The sequence below is a fragment of the Sinocyclocheilus rhinocerous genome, unplaced genomic scaffold, assembly GCF_001515625.1.
Source record: "Sinocyclocheilus rhinocerous isolate Xijiao unplaced genomic scaffold, SAMN03320098_v1.1 scaffold824, whole genome shotgun sequence".
NCBI lineage: Eukaryota > Metazoa > Chordata > Actinopteri > Cypriniformes > Cyprinidae > Sinocyclocheilus > Sinocyclocheilus rhinocerous.
In genome coordinates this window covers 34,201-56,311 of record NW_015628342.1, presented here as the reverse complement: position 1 = coordinate 56,311, position 22,111 = coordinate 34,201, and the positions used below count along the sequence as shown (strand labels likewise).

The window sequence follows — 22,111 nt, the reverse complement described above, 5'->3', positions numbered from 1 at the left end:
TGCTTTATTAAAATTTTACATTAAATTTAACAACTTCCAGCTCATACAAAAAAATTGTTGTGACAGTACGGAAGAGAAAAATTAATCAATAATATCAACAGGTTTACATCCAATTAAATCCTGATAAAATCAGTCACATTACAGAAGTTAAAATGAGTTACAAATGCAGTTTCACATTATTTGAAACGCCGTTTGCAACCCATTTTACTGCGGTAATGGGCCGTATGACTCCGGTGCAGATCATCCCTCACAACAAATGAATCTCAGAGGAAAGCGAGGACAGAAGATGAGAGTTAGACAGCAGAGGAGTGAGCTGAGTGAAGCCATGCAGCGGGAAAACAAACTCAGGTGTGGAGGGGTGAGGTACTTACTATGGTAACAGGTACTCTTTTGCATTTCCATCTCCTGATTGTGACGCAGCCACGAAGAAGAAAAAGCACAAGTAGAGAGAGAATGTCTATGCAGATCAAATCACAGCCACCGGGGTTAAATTAAAAAGAAATGAACAGAAACCGTAAAGAGACACACAGACCACCGGAAGTAAAGAATGGTTGCCAAGCCATTCTTAAAGACCCCAGAGAAATGAGCATGAAGGGTGAATGAGAACATTTAAGACAGGCGATTTAGAAGACATTTCTTAGATCGGATTACACCTGAATTTAATACAAATTTGAACTTTTAGAGGCCTTAAAATACTACAAATTGACTACAGTTGCATGATTTACTAGTGACTTTATCAGTATTGAATAAACAAGCAGAATGAATGTCAGATTTATCAGAAAAAAAAACAAGTTTACAAAAAAAACTAAGTTTTTTTAAATGTTTATTTAAACATTTTATTTTACTTTTTGTTCTATTTGTTATAAAAAGACATATAGTCAACATTTATAATAATGGCCTATTCTTCATATATTATTTTATTATAATACTACTACTAATAATAATTAATTTCATTAAAATAATTCTCCATTATTGGTATCAATGTCAAAAAAGGTGAAAATTGGTTGGTGCATCCTTACCTATAAAGCATTGTTTATTTTATAATCTCAATATAACAGCTCCTGTTTTAATAAGAAGGGTGTAATCCATAGTAATAAAGACCAAGAGGGTGAATAAAAAAACAAATTGTAAAAATTAAGATTTAAAAAAAAAAAGCTTCCTAAAAAAAAAAAAAACCTAAGGGGTAAAATAAAAACAAAATATTATTATTTTTAATTTTAATAATAATTTTTTTTAAATCTTTTTTTTCCCACTAATCTTCCATTAAAATTGATTTAAATCAGTTGTCTGAAGTTCTGCACTGCACTAACTGTACAAAAACACAGTAAAAGTGTCAGGCCAGACTATTTTATAATTATGGGGGAGGGGAACAAAAACAAAACATTAATGATGCCCTTTGGTCTGTTATTACGAACAGTAATAAATGTCTAAAAATGTTAATTAACAAACAAAGACACACATCAGGCATTATGTTGCAGACATCAGCCGCCTAGAACCGGCTCATGCTCAGAGAGACGCAGTCTGATCGGATAGACGTACCTTCCTCCACACGCAAAGGTGAGCTGGGAGGAGTGCAGGTGGCGCTGGGAACTTTCCCCTCTTCAACCTCCGGTGTCTGACCTAGAGAGAACACAAGCAGCATTACAGTCCAGTCTGTAAACCTTTTCAAATGCACAGATCTGACACCAAAACACTATGGATGATATCCACGTCCACATGGAATCAGTGCACTTTTTACATTGATTGATGGAAAACAAAAAAAATCTGTGAAATGCATATAAAGGATGCACAATATTGGATTTTTGCCAATATCCGAGATACCGATATTTTTTTAACTTATTTTAGACAATAACCGATGCCGATAACGGATATATTTCCTTTTGTTTGGAAACAACACCAAGTCTCTCCTGTGCAGAGATCTTATCGCTAGCAGAACTTGAGCACATGAGTTATTCGTCTTATCGGCACGGCATATCGGCATTATGTTTCATGTTGGGCCATTGCCGATGTTTACATTTCAATTCCGGTCAATTCCGATAACGTTCTGATAATATTGTGCATCCCTAATGTAAATATGGTAAAATTGAGCCGAGTAAAATAAAAAAAACAACAATAAAAAAACAAAAACATTTAATATACTATTAATACAAATAGTATATTAAATGATACTAAAAACACACACACACAAAAAGACAACAAAAATGTTAAATAAAATGAAAAAATGAATATAAAAATAACCAGATTCTAAATATTAATTAAAAACATAATAATGGTATATTAATAATCCTTTAAAAAATATAAAAAATTTAACAAATTAAAAATAATATAAAAATTAACACCAATAAAAAAAAAACTACAGTAGTAATATTATTAATGATACTAAAAACTACAGTATCAGTAGTATAGTATTGTATCAGTTTACAAATCACTATATATTATAACAGCATATTATATAATTATATCATATAATAAACAACATTCATCTGCATTATAAAGTAAAAAAAGAAAACCTCTGGAGAACCAGGAAACAACGTTTGTCAGATCTCACACATCAGACTCAGAGACGTCCATTAGAGACACCACAGTGAGGTTCATTAATACAAGAATATAGAAATAAACCCCAACAAGAAGAGCAGCAAATCCCACTTCAGAGGACAGCGAAGAGCCCGCAGTCCAGGATTAAGATTGCAAGAGCGGACGAGGCTTACACAGTCTTTGTTTACAGATCCAGAGCAGGGTGTTTTGGTACGGGACGTTTGCCAGGAGAAGTGTGGGATGGGTGCAGACAGGCATGTTGGATCACCAAGATTTGGAACCAGGGACAGCGAGAGACAGGAAGAAAGAAAAAGAGCCCAGCAAAGTCAGAATAAACCCAAAAAGAGCAGCCTTCCTCAGGCAGATGGCAGGCGATACCTGCAGACGGCCCATCACGCTCAGACTCCGCGTCACAGCCCAGAGCTTTCAGCACAGCGGAATGAAACTCCTTATGAGGGGATCCTGGAGCATCCGCCGGACTGTCCTGACCCGACGCGTGGCCCGATTCGATTATGGAGGGTGGAGGGGCCGTGGTGGCCTGCGGATCCTCATTTTCCTGCGTGGATGTGACGTCTGGAGTCTGGGCTTCTTCGGGGGCCGAGGACGACTCCTCGACCTGTGCTAGATGCAATACAACAGTTTCTCTCCTGACCTGCGGTGGGCACTGTTGGGCTGCACAGGATTCACGTGCAATAAATCGAAAACATTACACAAATCTTTGTGCACCCAATGAGTTTGTTTGGCTGAAATTACTTGTGCTCATACTATTGCTCAAATAATTCCAAAAAACATATTAAATATATTATATATACACACATTGCTGTGCTAAAGTTTGAGGTTATTAAGTTTTGAGGTTAAGTCTTTTTCTCAGCAAGGATGCATTAGAATGATCAAAAGTGATTGCTAAGACATTTATAATGTTACAAAAGATTACCATTTCAAAAGCTGTTCTTTTGAACTTTATCAAAGAATCCTGAAAAATAAAATGTATCACTGTTTCCACAAATATATTAGGCAGCACAACTGTTTTCAACATTGATAATGATCAGAAATGTTTCTTGAGCAGCAAATCAGCATATTAGAATGATTTCTGTAGATCATGTGACACTGAAGACTGGAGTAATGATGCTGAAAATCACAGCAATAAATTACATTAACATATATTCCCATGGAAAACATAGAAATACTTCACAATATTACTGTTTTACTGTATTTTTGATCTAACAAATGCAGCCTTGGTGAGCAGAAGAAACAATACATATATATATATTACTCGAACAGCCGTGAATATCTAGTACTTGAAAATCAGACAAAAATAATTTTCAGTTAGTTTCTACTTCTGATTTCCGAACTGATATGTAAATGAGAATATGTAAAAAAAAAAATTTTTTTTAAAGAAACATGTAAATATGTAGAACCTTGTCAGGATGACTTGAAAGCAGCATCACAGGATGTTTTTGTCACCTGTATCAGTTTCTGCGAGGAGAAACGTGTTGATTCTACATTATTTGAGTTCTTACCTTCTGGGCCCTTCTGCTTGAGCTCCACTTCCCTGCGATACTCTTCTAGCTCCTGGTCTGTGAGCTTGTTGAAGGGGTTTGGTCCAGTTTTACTGACGATGACGCGTGGTTGGTACTCCTTCTCAATGATAGCTTTAGACGCGGTCACTAGCTCTCCCTGCAGGACAAAAAAGGAGGGGAAAAAAACAGTTTATGCAAACCTACGACAAAAGGTGGTATCAAAATGTTAAAATGGGGTGAATACAAGTGGGACACTTCACATATAAATGTCATCCAATAAGAGAGTTTAGGATGAACTTGATGCTTCATTTATATATACATCCCACTTAAATCTGTATTCAACTTATTATAAAAGCCTTGTTATTCATTGTTATTTTAGTAAAAACTCAAAATCCCAGCATAGACCTTAGTCAAAGTACAATTATTAAAACACAAATGAAAACAGACTGTGAGGGGAAAATTGAAAGTACATGTACAGCTGATAAAATGTGCTTTCAGTTTCTCACTGCCTTGTCTTTTTTTGGTAGATTAATCTGCTATGATTAAGATCAATAGAAAGCTAATGAGAGTTTTGAATTCAGCACTGACGACTCATCTTTTTAACAAAAGGCCCTGAATGTTATTGTCTGATACAGTATTGAAACTGTGTGTGGTTTGATGTTTCAGACATTACAGTATCATCGCAGGATGTACCTTTCGAATAGACCTAGAGGGACTAAAGCTCTCTGAAGGGTCAATGCCATCAATAGAGTCCGTACAGTCAGAGAGAGGAGCGTCCTGTAACAGTAGAGCCGGTGAGCAGTGCACAACCCCACCACAATTACTGACCACACACAAAACATAATCCTACACGCTCAGTAATGATGCAAGCCAGAACCAATGCATACAAGCAGAAGACCTTCCTCTCACTCTTAAACACACACACACACACACAAGGGCTTAAAGTTAACGTGAAATGAAAATTCACCTATTCATCTATTTTCTGAACACATATTATTGAGCTTATCCTGAACAATTAATCTGTGCACGTTTCTTTTTTTTTTTTATATAAAAAAAATACATATTTAGAAAAATATCACTTTGGATAAAAGCAACCACTAAATAAAACAAAATGTAATTAATTAACATGCAACAGAGTAATTTTAATAACTGTGTCATATGTATTACTCAATTTAGTTTAGCTTATTAATTTCTATAGCACATTTAAAAACAGCAATTGCTGACCAAAGAGCTGTACGAGCAAGATTAATAAAAACAAAAGTAACAAAAATAAATAATATATAACAGGACTATCACAATGTAGTTTAGTGCAGATCAGAGGCATTTAAATTAAGTCTCTAGGCCTAACAGTAACAACAACTGCTCCTAATAAACTTAAAATCTATATAAAATCTATAAAATATAAATACTTCTCACTTTCATTTAGTTTAACTTGAAGTACTACAATGACTAAAATGAAAATAAGAATTTTTAAAAACTATATACACATGATTAAAGATGATGAAAACAAATTACTAAAACTTTTATTAAAATTAAAAAAATTTAAGAAATTATTTAATTAAAAAAAAAAGTAAAATTAAATAAAATTACAATGAAAATGGAATGACATGTAGGGCCATTGCGCTCTGGGCATCCTGAATTCGTGCTACACTGTCCAATCAAAATAAAAGCGAAAATGCCCAAAATAAATCTTTAACAAAAAAAAAAAAAAATGTAACATAAAAATTAAAACTAACTCAAAATATCAATAAAACTAAACACACACCCACTCATGACCCAAACACACACACACAGACATGCAGAAAGCATTTCCTAAAGAAGCGTATGGGCAGGCTGGAGTAAGACGGTGAATTCATGGCTCAGAGTCATGCACTGCAACACCAGAAACCAAACATATGTGTAAAACCACACACAGATTCATACTGCTGCTCACAAACAATAACAAAAGGACCATGGGACTGCATATAAATAATGTTCAGCTGAAACCGTATTCAAAGGCCTGAAGATTTGGTTTAGAATTGTGTTGCTGCACTTGAGTGGATTAGATGAATGATCTGATGGTTAGTAGCAAACACACTTCTGAGCAATCCTCTTTTAAAGCATTTAGAGTATTTTGAAATGACTCTAATAGAGCTCAAAAGGAGATGGAAGTAGGGGTGGGCGATATGGAAAAATATCATATCACGATTTTTTTTTTTTTTTAGAAATATCACGATTTTATCACAATTCTTTGTCATGTTGGTTTTACTATTTTGCAAGATGTCTGAGCATTACAGCCAAACTAATTTCCCTATTATAAAGACAAAGCCTTTCAAGGTAACAAAATAATAAAAAAAAGAATGGCAGATATTTAGGCCAAAGTGGGCGAAGATAAAAACCTGTCATTATTTTATCTTTTTTATTAAAACTACAGCCAAACTAATTTCCAAATTATAAAGAAAATCCTTTCAATGTAACAAAATATTTAAAAAGAATGGCGGATATTTAGGCCAAAGTGGGCGAAGATAAAAATCTGTCATTATTTTATCTTTTTTATAAAAAAATAAGAACAAAAATACACATTACAACTACACATAATATACAAATAAAACAAACAGTGTTTTATTTTCAGGTACAATAGGTGTATTTAGCAGGAGCATTCAAGAAATTGAATGAACAAATATAAAAATAAAACACTATATTGATTGATTCCTAAAGCAGCTGTATTAAAGAGTAGTGATAGTAGTAGTTTTTCAGTCAAGAGTAGTGAGTGATTTTTCTCTTTGCGTTTTGTTGTTTTATTAACGTTAAAGGAATAGTTCACCCAAAAATAAGAAAAAAAACTGTCATCAGTCTGTCAATTCTGTCATAGTGTTTTATTTTTATACCATCATTTACTCACTCAAAAGATGTTTTAAACCTGAATGAGTTTATTTCTTCTGCTGAACATAAATGCTATTTTGAGGAACGTGGAAAACCAAATATAATTTTTTTCCTACTATCAAATTCAATGTGGACCAGCAACTGTTTGGTTACCCACATTCTTCAAAATATCTTCTTTTGTGTTCAGCACAAGAAAGAAATTAATACAGGTTTGGGACAACATGTGAGTGAGTAAATAACGACAGAAATTACATTTTGGGTGAACTATCCCTTTAATGACAGTCGGCAGCATGTTCAGTACTGTCCCTTTAAGACCTGCACACATCTAATATACAGGAACGTATCCGTTTTTCTCTCAACTGTTTACTTTCATATTAGACATAACCAACTGAGTCTATATGTAAACCTTGTGTGTTTTGACAGTATTAGCGCAAAGGATAACTTAGTTCAGTAATCAGGCACTGTTTAACAGGCCTTTTAGTGCATGCGCTTCGGGTGTAGGCGCTCAGAAAAAGTGCATGTCAGAACAGCACGTGAATGAAACGTTTAACCAGTAAGGCTTTAAAGCAGATCCAAAAAAATCTACTTTTGTGATTGTGAATAAGTGCAGTGTCCCGTGAGAGTAACTCTACCGCTGAGTTAACACTGATGTGAATGTATGTAGCATTGTACAGTATATTAAGACGGAGGCGCCAGAACTGCGGTTGATAGAATGTGTGCTGTAGCACGATACTACGATATTTCTTCAAAAGCAGATCGTGGAGACATTTTTATCGTCCACGATCAAAAATCGTCATATCGCACACCCCTAGATGGAAGTAAAACTGCCACCTCCATACCGAAATTGTTTTTAGCAAAAACATATAAACCTTTCAAGTCTGATCTAACATGAACTCAGGTTTGTAAGCAATGCTTTATGCTTTTGTTAAAACCATGTGTGGGAGTCAGATGTTCAATAGCTGAATTACAATAGCGAACTACTTATGAACTAATGGTGTGTTCAAGCAAATTAGCGTATCTGACATTGGTGTTTTATGGAAGCTTGTTTCTGCCACAGGATATATGATTTTTTTCCCCCCCATGACAAAAACGGGCTTCCATAGTTAAAATAAATTTTTTTTTTTTTTTTAACACCTATGGAGAAATTGAACAGAAAAATACTTCTAGAACTAGTAAAAATTAAGTAATTAGTTAATTATTTTTAATAAAAATACAAAAGAGTAAAACATTAGTTATACAGACACAACTGGTCTGACTAGCAGCTCAGGGCGGCAAATGTCATGTGAGACATGCAGAATTATTATTGCATGTGTTATGAAAAATTAAATTTACAACAGTATCATCCTGTTTAGTTTCTATTACAGTCAATGAATCCAACAGAAAAATGAAAGAAAAAGGGCAAACATGGCACTGCAAACCAATCAGAACAAAAGAAAATGGACACAGCTCTGGCTTGCTGGTCGTGTGGTTTACTTACGTGCCATATAGTCATTCTCTGGGGTCAAAAGACACAATTCAACGGTTACACACACTGGAATAACGCCAGTAACAGAATATGTTGGATCTATGGGGAGGAACAGAAGTGCAGATGTACCAGACTCACCTGGACATACGAACGGTCCACCATGGCACCCGTGAGCACCTGCGACTGTGGACCTGCCGTCTTTTTGTCCTGCAGATTCTGCTCACGGATCTGAGGGAGGTAAAAATCACTGTTAATATGAAACTATAACTACGGAAATATGATAAAAGACAGTAGTGTTTTAATATACAATTTACAAAACATCACCTAGAAATGATAATGTGCTGAAAATGTCCACATCCTCAGGCCGTCCAAGAGGTAGATGAGTTTGTTTCTTTATCAGATTAGGAGAAATGTAGCATTGCATCACTTGCTCACCAATAGATCCTCTGGAGTGAATGGGTGCCGTCAGAATGAGTCCAAACAGCTGATAAAAACATCACAATAATCCACACCACTCCAGTCCATCAGTTAACATATTGTGAAGCCAAAAGCTGCAAGTTTGTAAGAAACAAATCTATCAGTAAGTTATCTTAATTTTGGTTGCTTCCAGCCAAAATACGAGTCTATAATCCATAATAAACTGTTTTGGACTTTCACTAGAGAAAGCCTTAATATTTTGGAGCATTTTGATTTGAGGGGACAATAGGAAATGGCTCCAGTTGTCCTCTCACATGAAAATGGACCAACAATTTGTTTTTAAACTGTTTTGGCTAGTAAACGGTGCTTGATCTGTGCAGATTTCTCTCCTGATTCAGACCAGACCACTTTATCACTAGAGAGAAAGCAATATTTTGGATGGAGGATTTTAGGTATTTTAGCCAGAAGCAACAGTTTGAAGTTAAAAATGTCTTAATGATGAATTTGTTTAAGGTTTTGTCTTCTGTTTTAATCTAAGATTACATTGTATAATTTTGAAATTTGAAGCAAAAACAGAATGGTTGACTTCAGTTTTATGAAACTATACATAAAAATATCAGCATGAAACAGCGGATGAGCTGAATGAGACAAAGATTCACTCTCTGCCAGCAGGTGGCGCTTAAAGCTTTTCCTTGGTTTCCGCTGTAAACAAAGCAGTGCTGCACTTATGAACTTTAATATGCGTTATACAGAGGCAAGAGGAAAAGAAAAAATACCATCTAACCTTTTCTAAAGACAGTAAGTCCCCCTCAGACATACGTTCATATAAACTCTTACCCCTAACTGAATCGCGATTTGTTTAGCATCTCAACCGATTTGAATCGTCACATATTTGAATCGATTTTCAACCGGCTCGCGGTTAATCGTTACATCCCTAATCCTGGATGACCTGAGGGTGAGGAAGTTGTCAGCAAATTTTCATTTTTGGTTGAAGTATTCCTTTAATACAGTTTTTGCATTATCATCATCGAAATGTCGTTAATCTAAATGATAAAAAGGTTCAGACCTTGTTGCGCATCTCTTGGACTTCTTTGGGGTTGGTGTTCATAGGGACAAACTGATTGGCCACAGCTGCCTGTCGGAGACTGTCCTCCTTAGTCCACTGAAATTATCAAAGCAAAGCCATTCAAATAAACCAAAAATAAAGAACATTCTAAATAAATCAAATAAAAAAAATTTAACAAAAGATTAAATCATGCCTCTCAAACAATACCAAATAAACACAAATCAGATCTATAACATAACTGGTCAATTATAATGGTCCACTGAGCAACGAACCAATGATGATGTACATTTGAAAATCTGAAACTCCTTGTGCAACATTGTAACGCACAAAAATTCTAAATTCAAAATTTCCAAAGTAATTCATTAGTAAAAATTACCTTAAGATAAACTTAAACTCGTACCAATAAAATATCATATTATACCACTTGGAGTCTGCATTTATTGACATTCACCAGAATAAATCTGATTATAAATATAACTAACTCTATAAACTTTATTTAACATCAGTGTCATGGGAGCCACGGCCCTCATCATCATTGATACTGCCGTTGGGCATATAGTAAGGACAGAAAAGGCTAAAAAGAAAAGAAAGAAAAGAGCAGAAGATTTAAGAGGATGATAGACCACGAGGGAGGCAGGTGTGAGGTGGGGTGGTGAGGCAGAAGCTGTTCTTGTGTTTAGGCAGTGGACAGAGGCGTGAGTGGACAGCCAGAAAATCCCACACACACACACATAGTTCAACATTAATACTGTCCAGGACAAGCACAAAAACCATGTTAGACAAATATGCTAAATACTGCCCTATGTAAGACATTACAGCAATATTTGTGTGTAACGCTGCTTTGAGACATTGTGAAAAGCGTGCATTATAAATACATTTAACTTGACTTTTGGGATTACACAACTAACTGTGATATAATTTGCAACTAAACAACAAACCAGGATAAGTGAAAATGTCAAATGACATTACAGAAAAATATATTAAGGCATCATTTAAATGAATTGATAAATGTTGACTTGTTTAAGAAATTATTTGCTGTAAAGTTGCTTTGAGACAATGAGCATTGTGAAAAGCGCTAGATGAATACATTTAAATTGACTTGTGAGATTACACAACCAAGTGTGACAAGTTATACATAAAGGCATTTTTTTAATTGAACTGCTAAAATTTTACTAATTTAAGACATTATTACTGCAATATTTTTTCTGTAATGATGCTCTGAAAATGTGCAATGTGAAAAGCAATACATAAATATATTTCACTTAACTTATGATATTACACAACTAAGTGAGATACAATTTGCAAACTAAACAAACTCAAACTAAAAATGTTGATTGAAGTTACAAACAAATATATTAAGGCATCATTTTTAAATTAATTGCTAAATGATGACCTATTTAAAACATTATTAAACATTATTCTTAAAAGATTATTCAAAAGTATAAGCAACAGAAAATGATTTGTTGTGCTTGTCTGACAGTCAAGTATTTGGGAAGAATAATGTTGAACCCTGCACACACACTGTAAGAGAGAGAAAAGCACACACACACACAGACTCTGTAAGGAAGGACAGATTTACGTCCAACTTTTCTTAAAACATACAAGTAAAAGATAAACTTCAGTTTGTGAAGTTTCAGCTTAAGGTTTGGGAGGTTTACTCCAAAAGCTCTGATACATGGAATTAATGGACTGTAAATTTCAAATAAAGATGAACAGCAAGTACTAAATATTTTTGAAGCAAAGATAGTTAGCATTTGGCCTGGGTAAGAATAGCATGAGTAGCCAATGAGTTACTTGCTTTTACCAAAATGAAATAAATGCTTTCAGCACGGAACCAAAAGTCATGAGGAAGGGTTTCCGTATGGGCGCTGGAGAAACGGGGCACATGGGATGAACACGTAAACATGAAATACTCACTGATCACGATTAGAGCCCCACAACACAACACGCTCTCCCCCAACTAGAGACAATCGTTCGGAGAGTTAACAACCACTCATGAACCAATGTTTTTTCCTTTTTTGGATGATTTTGAAATTTGAAAGTTAAAATACACTCATGCTCAGGAAGAGTTCAGGAAAAGGTAAGTCCAATTCAGGAGGAGGAAAAGGAAACTCATAAAAATAGAAAAGAGAAATGAAAAAGCCAACACAAATGTTTTTAAGCAGTTTAAGGAAAGAACATGGAGTCATCAAACGGCAAGCCACGACTCCATAAATATAAGCAGCCGAGCGTTTTCTCCCACAGATAGAGCTGCTATTTCTCTGATATTCCTAGGTTGCCTTCAAAGAAATGTATTTTGTTTTTTCCTTAGCAGCCTTTTTAGCTGCAGCCCTACATCTAGGCAAAAACTGTCAAAAACATTTCACGTTTCACCCCAAAATTGAAAGATTTGCTAGTCTAATTAATTTAATGCCATGTCAGCTATTTTCATGGCAGAAAACGTTAAAATGCAGCTAAATATAAAAATAATAATAAAATACAAAAGGTTTATAGCAATTATTTAGCAATTAAATTAAAAATTAACAAACTAAATCAGGTCATTAAAAATCTTCATGAGCTAATCAAAAAAAAAAAAAAAAGTCCTATAGGAGTTGAAAGCATAACTAAAGTTAATTTGTACTACATTGATCAAAATGCTTTCAAAATAGAAAGAACACGATGCATAAAGAAAATGAAGCCTGTTTTCAGAAACCTTTTTTTTTCCATTATGACATTAATTTCATGGCAATTAAGCAGTGCATTTGCCTAGTTACCAGTAGCGGAAATGCAATAAAATGGGGCTTAACTGTCATGAAAATAATGTCACAAGGCAAATAATTGGTGCATCTTAATGGTCCTAAAATTTTATTTTATTTTCTCTATGCAAAATACACTTTCATATTTTCTGTAATATGATTTTTGGATGAAATACGACCATTTTTTCTGGGATTCTCTCTAATGCTTTCTGATGTTTCTGAAATAAGACATGGAGACAGGCTTTTAGCTAAAGAGCACTTTCTTCTGAAGCAAAGAAGCATCTAAAATCATAAACGTCTTCTACTGTAGTGAAGTATCTCAGCTATCTTAAACGCTGCGTCTAAGTACACAGGAAGTACATTAGCCACACAAAAAGCCTCTTTTCAAGGCTTCCTGTGATAGTTACTTATTTTAAAAAGCTCTGAAGAAACCGTTCAAATGGAGTAACGTCTCCATTAAAACACAAACGTTTACAAAATGTGCGAAATAAAGCAATAACTGAAATAAGCAACAACAGAAACGGGAGGAAAATCCACAGCAGCAGTAAGGATTAGCCACACCCACTTTGTGCACATGCCACACCCTCCCGGTCCTCCAGGAGAAGATCCACAATGCATCTGATCAATCATGCAACACAGCATGCACTGAGCAGCCGGAAAGAACCCTGACACCTCTTCGACCAATGGTGAGAGAGGGGGAGGAGCTTGCCACTGTGATTGACATACCGACCTGTCTAGAGAGGAATGACAGGAAGCAATGGAGAAATTTTCTTCCCCGCAGATCGGAAAAGACAGTTATGAGTAACAGGTTGGTTAAATGAGTGATCAAGCAATCAAAATCAGTGTGAATCTTAAGGCAAGACACTACAGACACAAAAAAAACAAAAAAACACTTGCACTGGTCATTATTGAGATTTTGGGGTTATTTGATTTCTCATAACATGCTGTTTCAAACTAGTGGATAGAAATCCAAAACACACTTTTAAGTGTTTATTTTATTGCACCTTATCTATTTGTGTCTGCAGATTTCAATTTCAGTACATGTTCCAGTTTTTATAAAGTTTTTTTTTTCTGATTTTCACACTGATTTATATAACATTTTATTCCTAAACATGGTGAAAATTTATTTTTTTCTGGCTGTTGGCAGTATTTTCTGAGTTATGGAGTGATAAAAAGAGAAATCGAATTTCACCTTTAACTCAAATAGGTCACAAAATGAAATGAACCTGGAAATGTATGCAAATTAGTGCATATTTCATTAGATGATGTGTTTTAGATATTGCTATATAAACATAACATTTCAGAAAACTTAGAATATATTTATATATATATTTTTTTTTTTTTTTTTTGCAATTCTTAATGTAATCAATCAACTGTAGAAGATTGGTGTCAGTGTTATTTTAGTATCACAGAGATACTATTAAATTATATTAATATATTAAATTAGTTTTAATTTTTATATTTTCTGTTTCCATTTTAATTTGTTTACATTTTTGCAATTTTGTTGTGTTTTCATTTTTATAGTTTTTTTAAAATATGCCTATATTTTTTATTAATTTTCATGCAGTTTTATTTTTAGTTATGAAAATGAGATATGTCGCCTTTGCAACTAACAAGGCTTTTCATATACTATTATTACAGTTTAATTTATTTCAAGTAATTTTTAATGTTTTTAGTTTTAGCTAATTATAATAACTCTGTATGCTGGTAACTATTTTTTTTTTTTTTTACCCTATTCACCTAGGGTGTTTTGCCTTAAGAAGTCAGAGGAAGAAAAAAAAGCAATATTTGCAAGAGGAAATGACTCTACAGTTATAAAACGGCAAACACACCCAAAGCCACTTGGGTGAGTGTGTTTTTTGCCCTGGTGTCGGGGTGCTATCCAGCTGCCCTCTCTAGCTCTGTAGCAGTACGTTTCTAAACTATGAACAGTAAGGTTGGCACAGACCAAGCAGTTGGTAATACAGCTTGGCACGCAGACACTGGACGAGAGAGACTGCAGCAAGGGTTTGACGTGATCGTGTGTTATGTTCGTCCACACCTTAGTCTTCGCCTTGGGGCTACCGCTGCCATCCTGCCCCTCTTCTGCCGATTCGTCGGGTCGCCCGGCGGCTAGCCAGCGGGTCTTGTCCCGCTGCTGCCGCTGAAAGCTGTGCTTTAACGGGGAGCGTACACCCGAGTCACTGTCCTCTGCATATGAGTAGCCCGTGGCTGACGGGGGAATCTCAACGTCACTGTACTTTTTAGCTTTATCACGCAGCGCCGGGCAACGGTACGGATAACCAGTCCTGTAGCCCTGTGAAAAGAGATACCCAGTCATATGTTGGGTCAAAAAAGACGCAATAAAGAAGAGTTTGGTCCCTAGCCTACCAGATTATCCAGCATCCTCATCAAAGCCTCAAACTCCTGCTCCCCGATCTGCCACTTCGGGTACGAGCTCGACCCGTCTCCAACCGGCTCGAGGTGGCGTGGCCGGGATTTATACTTGCTTGGGTCCAACATAACCAGGTTGTCAGGACCCCCTGCACTGGCGAGGGTGCGCACCTGCAATTTCAGACCGGAGAGCATACTGTTAATGATCAAAACTTGTTACACACACACAATCTACTCCATGCCTTCTGTCACCTAATTGATAGTTTTGACTTTTTTAGCAAGTAAATATGATTGTACAAACATTCCCCTTCTGCTTGTGATTAAAGGGGTCATATGATGCAATTTCAATTTTTCCTTTCTCTTTGGAGTGTTGATTGGTTTTATATTTATGTAAAGACCACTATGAAGAGCACTGAATTGTATTATTATCTAGGTAGTTATTTATTTGTTTATTATTTATTTATTTGTATTATTCCTACAATGAAAATGTCAGTTTGTAAATGTGTACAATATTGTAAAGTTTATCTTGTATTTTATTTGTTTTAACTCTTTTTAAATTGTTTATTCTTATTATTGTTTTTGTAATTTTATTTTAGTTTGTTTAATTATTTTGGCGGTAAGGGTCATCATGGGGGAAAAGATATAACCTTAATTGTATAAAGTGTTCTGTTAAAGCTTGGAAAAAATTCATATAAAAATATTGTTAGTAATATCTCCGGATGAACACTGGACTGAAGCAGCTCAGCTTTACTTGATTCTCCATCAATCATGTTTTAGAGTCTCAAATCTGATCCTCAGGATCTTTTGAGGAGCGTTTGTTTCCAGAAGCTTTACTTTCACAGTTCCTCAGCGGAGGAATGATCTTCACAAGCCTCCAGAACATCTCACATCTTCTGAGGAGCCTTTATTTCTTCATCTCTCAATCAGCATTCTACTGCATAGCATGTAATAGAGCGACAACTGATATTTTTCATTTTATCTAAGTATCTGCTATACTGTTATAAAGATCTTTCATACTCATTTTTCCTCCATATTCTCACTTTATCAGACTATATGAGCCATAAAAGCCTGATGGATCAAATATGATACTCAACAAAATACACATAAGCAACTTTTTTTTTTTTTTTGATTTTTTAACAGGTTCAAAATAAACTGTTGCATTTAAAGAAAATGCATTTTCAAAAAATAGATTTTTCTGACTATTATTTCATATTTCAGGCCTTACAGGAGGGTTAAACCCACTCATTTCACAAATTAAAAGTTCTCAATTTTAAAAGCAAATTAAATGTTTTATAGGTGTAGATGGTTACCTGAATCTCACAGGCTGTGACCAGGTTGTGAATGTAATAAAATGCCTCTTCAACTGTTTCTCCAACAGTCACCAGACCATGATTCCTCAAAATCAACACCTGAACATACAAACAATTATTAATTTAATTATTTAAAACCATATCAAGAAGAAATGTTACATTAATGGCAAACTCAAGAGTAATACAATTTAAAATAATCATAACAATGAATTACATACAAAAAGTTATATTAAAAAAGTTTTCTTTTTTGATTGATATATGATAGGAACTCTACAATTTTTCAAGAAAGGTTTTAAAAATGTTCATTAATGAAGTTCCTAATAAAACTGTTGCCTAATTTTATGGTCATTCCTATAAAATATACTGTACAGTCAAGCCTATAGTGAAGCCTTATAAAAATCACAAACAGGCAATTCTCCATCTTTCAATTATTATAAAATATGAGTCTTGTGCGACCAATTCAAGATCTTGTATATACAGTCATTTCTATTTTCACAATGTTTAGACCTTTTATTTATAACTAGATTTGTACAATTCGTTTTGGACAACATTCATTCTACTCATCACTTTCTGGAAATGCATAAGGTGCGTGTGATTTTAACATCAGATGATGGTTTTTCACAAACAATGATTTCAGTGCACAGATTAATACAACATAAAACCGGATAAGCCTGAAGCTAGAAGTTCAACATAAAGTGCTATAGTCCTTTAATCTGTGTGTATATGGTACCTTGCTCTTGGGACCCAGGTTCTTCTGTATGAGGACGTTCTCCTCCTCGTCCACCAGGATACCGTGGTAATCGTGGTACGCCACCTCGCCCAGTGACAGAGCCTCGGGTGAAATGGGCAGCAGACCACACTTCATGGCAGACACCTGGAGGCAAATCATTCAAATGCTTAATATGTATAAAACAGACAAAATTAAAATAAACATACCATGGAATATACTTATCATGAAATGTTTTATTTCTGCATCCCAGTAATCTTTTTTCATTTCATAATTTCAAATATTTCTTATTTTCATTTTGTCCGTTGTTATATTTTGAGGTGCATTTTGTGTCTCGTTTCATTTTAACAAACTTAAATTAATTAATGTCTAAAAATACAATGAAATGCGAGCATAAATAGTGCAAAATAAATAGTGAAATAAAAATTATACTATATTTTTATTTAATTTCATTGTATTTCACATAATATTTCATAATTTAATTTTGTCCACTATTACATTTTCAGTTGCATTTCAGGTTTCATTTCATTTTACTGAACCTAAATTAAGAAATTTATGAATGCACTATTTATTAATGCTCTTATTTCATTGTATTTTTATTCATGGATTTTATTAATTTAAGTGTATTAAACTGAAATGAGACATGAAATGCACCTCAAAATACAACAGTAGACAAACTTAAATTATGAAATATTACATAAAATGTTGCAATCTGTATATGACAATGGATGAAATGTGAACACATAAATATTTTGCACCCCATTTCTTTTCTTTTTAATCAGTTAACATTTTGCACTATTTATTCATGCTCTCATTTCACTGTATTTCTTTCTTGCAACATTCCATATAATACTTCATGATTTAATTTTATCCACTTTTATATGTTGAGGTGCACTTCATGTCTAATTTTAATAAACGTAAATGAAAAAATACATTTTGCACTATTTATGCACTAATTTCACTGCATTTTTATTCATGAATCTATTAATTTATGTTAAAATTCACTAAATTTATTAATAAGACACTCAATGCACCTCAAAATATAGACATGTGGACATTATTTTTAATTGGTCACAATTAAATACATTTTGCACTGTATCTCTTTTACTTTTATATGAATTAATTGGAAAGGTTTTATGTGAGATGAGTTTCCAGCTCGTACCGCGGCGCCAGCGGGCGTGTGAATGTGTACTATGCACTTGATGTCCGGTCGGGCAGCGTAGATGGCGGAGTGAAGGGTGAATCCAGCCTGATTTACACCTAGATTAGTGCTGCCTCTGTCTACGATCTCCCCCTGCAGGTTAATCTTGACCTGAAGACACAGACAACACTGCTAAATACAAATATTTACCTCCAAGAAGTAGTACACTGCATTATATTACACTAAATGATAATATCTGTCAGCATTTATAGGCTGACGTCAGTCACGTTCTCAGATGGCCAAGAAAAACAAAGGCAGGGTTACCAAACTGGAGGCAGTGACTTCACTGTACAGAAGCCCGAAAGGGACAATCAGAAAACGCTCCTGTTCAGAGTTCAGCCGGACCTGAGGAGAGAGAGGAAGACAGGTTTGACTGAAAATCCCACATATAACATGTCCTGCGGAGTTGTGTTGTATATGTTGGTGACTAACTCACCGTCAGGTGGTTGTAGATGAGCTGAGACCAGCCAAAAAGGTCGGCCAGGCGGTAAAACGCAGCAAGTTTACAGCGCAAGAGCTTCTCTCCTTTCTCATAAGCGATGGAGTCTGAACCTCTCAGATCATTCACTGGAGTCACCATCCCCAAACCTAAGCACACACACAAACGTCCATTAGGGCTGTTCTGCCATTTCTACATAAAATATATATATAGTTTATACATTACACTACTTTACAACAGGGTTATTTTCATTAATTAAAACTAAAACCCTAAATATTTTATGTACTTAAATGTTAAAGGAAAAAAAATGCAAAAAATTAAAGTACTGAAATAACTACAAACAACAAAAAAAAAGAGATAAAGACAAACAACAAAAATACTAACATTTTAAGATTAAAATAAAAAACTAAGTAAAAATATCATATCTATTAGAGCTGTTTTGCCATTTATTAAAGATAAAAAAGTATATTAAAAAATAAAACTTTTTATTTTAGTTGCCAATTCAACATTTCAAATTTTTATTTAGTTTACCTTTAAGTACTAAAATAAACAAAACTAAATAAGTAAATAAAAACCATATACTTAACATGTCTAATTTTTTCAGTTGTATATTTAAATAACATATTTGGGGATAGAAAAAAAAACACAAAACTAATAAAAATGAAAAAGAAATTACTACAACTAAATAAAATGAAAATGGAAAATATAAAAAAAGAAAAAATATTTCAAAATAATAAAAACTGTAATAGCATATTAATAATGCAAAAAAATTGACAAAAACAAAATTACTAAAACTTTTAACTAAAACATTTTACTGAAACTAAAATTACAATATATAACAAATATATAGTCCATTCAGAATGACGGAATGATCATTTTTCCACAGACCTAAGGTACAGTATAAGAACAGATAGTTTTTTCAGATAGTTTTTCTAAATATATACACATTTACATTCATTTGTTTGATAAATATTATGGATAACCGTACCTTGTAGTCTGTGTCATCAAATCCAAATAATGAAATAATCTCACCATCATAACAAACACTTTTACCATCTTCACTTATTTCTACAATCACATACTGCCAAACTGTCCATACATTTTAAAAGGTCTTCTAACAAGGATATTTAAAAACAACTTTAAAGATATAGTGATCATGCTGAATGTCTGAATGTTCATAACTCACCATCTGATCTTCTCCTTCTGTAGCTGCAGTAACAAGTGAGAAATCCAATTACAAACACACCTGCTACTGTTCCTACTGTAACAGACCATTTAAATTCTGGTTCAGTTAGAACATTCCTTTAAAACGGAAAAAAAAAAAAAAATAAAAAAAAAAAAAAAAAAAAAATTTTTTGTGGGGGGGGGGGGGGGGGAGAACAACAACAATTTAAAGCAGTATTACACTTTTTCGTCTTTGAGTCTTAAAAAAAATCTAAATAAAAAACATCTTAATATAATTTTTAATATATTAGTGATACTAAAGTAACACTGCTTGAGAGACACAGTAACGCAGGACAGTCCCACACTCACTCATGTTGAGGGCTGCCATTCCTCCCTGTGGGCCGGCGGGGTACACGGTGGGGACGCTGGTGGTCATGAAGTCAGCGATCTGCTGCAGCGCAAGTAAACTGGTGGGGTTTTTCCCCTTCTTCATCTGATCCTGGATCAGAGACTCCAGCTCATCACAGAACGCCTGAAACACAGAACACACAATTACAACCAGAACTATACAGTTGCTAGGGCGTTGTTAACAAATCAACAGAGTCACATTCTAGATGTGACTAAACATGACTCATAATTGGAGGAAACATCTGTGTCTGTGGCATACACTTTGTAAAATTTAATAAGACTGCTTGGTGTTTTGTTACTTATATCCTTACTACTGCAATAGCATGACTAATTACTTTAGATTAGGACTATTAAGACCACTAGCTGGACAAATACAGCTCTCTACCCTGTAACAGCTCTTAAGTCGATACTAAAGTGCAACTAATGTTATAGCAACATGCTGAACACACAATAAACCCCTCACTGGAGAAAGACAGAGAGATAATGACACAGGCTGGCACCGTCAAGCGCCGTTAAAAATGTATGAATGTATGTTAACAAGAACATGAAACACTTTCTACAGGCCGGCATCTGGAGTCTGAACGCAACCCACATATCAGTGACTTATTCATCATGTGGCTCATACAGTATATAAAAATCCACTTTAAATGCTGTATCAACTCTTGGGTCTCAAACTGTGGTACCAGGAATCTCAAAACTTGAAATACAGGTACAAAAAAAATTTATATGTCTATAAATAAAATACTGAAAATTATATTTATATATATATATATATATATAGTATCATCCTGCATGATAAACCTAAATAAATAATAAATATAAATATTTTAAAATGTACTTTTTACTATTTAAATTTACTTTATACCATTTACTATTTTTATATTTAAATTTTATTTGAGCAATAAAAAAACTAAACAATATTCTCATTTAATTGATTTAAATACTATTTATCGGGAGAAGTTTTAAAATGTACTTTAACTTGCACTCAAAAAGATTTGCTCAATTCTGAAAATTATTAGAGGGAACTTTGAAGGTGGTACTTGATTGAAGATGGTATTTGGCCTGAAAAGTATGAGAATTGCTGGTTTCTCTCATTCCTTCAAGCACTGAGTACAAGAAGAGTAAAGAAGGGGTGAATATCAGCTGCCTTTCCGTGTCTCCCTCAATTCCTGCCCAGATAAAGATGTCTTTATTCTGTCTGTGACTGTCCGCTTGCATAAACAGAATCCCTTCTGTACTTACACACATATGCAGACAGACATATGATCACTGGGCATATTGAGACGTCAGTCACGAGGGGGATTACTGAGAGCTCAATGAACTGTCATCAACACACAGATTTACAATCCAGAGACTGTGTTTCAGTCAGAAGATGTGCATTACTACAAAACAAAAGTCTATTAATGACTTTTCATAACCAAATAAATGGATTTTACACAATATGAAATCAAAAATTACTATTTACTTTCTTAATACGGTTGGTATTATTGTAATTAATCAGTGCACATTATTCTGAAGAAAAAATTTTGTATTTATAAACTTTCATCAAAATATAATAACTGTCCATCTTTCTGCTGATGTAATCAAGGTTATGTAAGTGCTAAAAAAATATAAAATTAACCAATAATATCATAGTTTCAAGAACAAATCAATCCATATTCTTATACACTACCATTCAACATTTGGGATAATTAAAATTTGCTAATGTTCATGAAAGAAGTCTCTTCTGCTCACCAAGGCTGCATTAATTTGATCAAAAATACAGTAAAACAGTGAATTATTATTCATCTTTAATATTAATATTTTCTATGTGAATATCTGTTAAAATGTAATTTATTTCTGTGATCAAAGCTGAATTTTCAGCATCATTACTCCAGTCTTCAGTGTCA

At 34.2% G+C, this 22,111-nt stretch overlaps 1 protein-coding gene across 7 annotated transcripts in view; it reads right to left on the bottom strand.

Annotated features, from left to right (window-relative positions):
* add1 (adducin 1 (alpha)) overlaps positions 1-22,111 on the bottom strand; it is a 39,828-nt gene that overhangs the window by 3,342 nt on the left and 14,375 nt on the right. The window contains exons 3-17 of one of the 7 annotated variants that reach the window (XM_016548937.1): positions 20,184-20,346; positions 18,648-18,799; positions 18,476-18,556; positions 18,173-18,322; positions 17,014-17,157; positions 16,284-16,382; positions 14,971-15,144; positions 14,642-14,896; positions 9,866-9,961; positions 8,521-8,610; positions 8,395-8,412; positions 4,749-4,832; positions 4,056-4,212; positions 2,914-3,207; positions 1,540-1,620 (exon numbers count right to left, since the gene is read on the bottom strand). In XM_016548937.1, coding sequence (XP_016404423.1) covers positions 1,540-1,620; positions 2,914-3,207; positions 4,056-4,212; positions 4,749-4,832; positions 8,395-8,412; positions 8,521-8,610; positions 9,866-9,961; positions 14,642-14,896; positions 14,971-15,144; positions 16,284-16,382; positions 17,014-17,157; positions 18,173-18,322; positions 18,476-18,556; positions 18,648-18,799; positions 20,184-20,346 — 2,038 coding nt within the window. The remainder of the gene's footprint in view (positions 1-1,539; positions 1,621-2,913; positions 3,208-4,055; positions 4,213-4,748; positions 4,833-8,394; positions 8,413-8,520; positions 8,611-9,865; positions 9,962-14,641; positions 14,897-14,970; positions 15,145-16,283; positions 16,383-17,013; positions 17,158-18,172; positions 18,323-18,475; positions 18,557-18,647; positions 18,800-20,183; positions 20,347-22,111) is intronic. The other 6 variants (XM_016548938.1, XM_016548942.1, XM_016548939.1 and 3 more) reach the window with 6 other exon arrangements.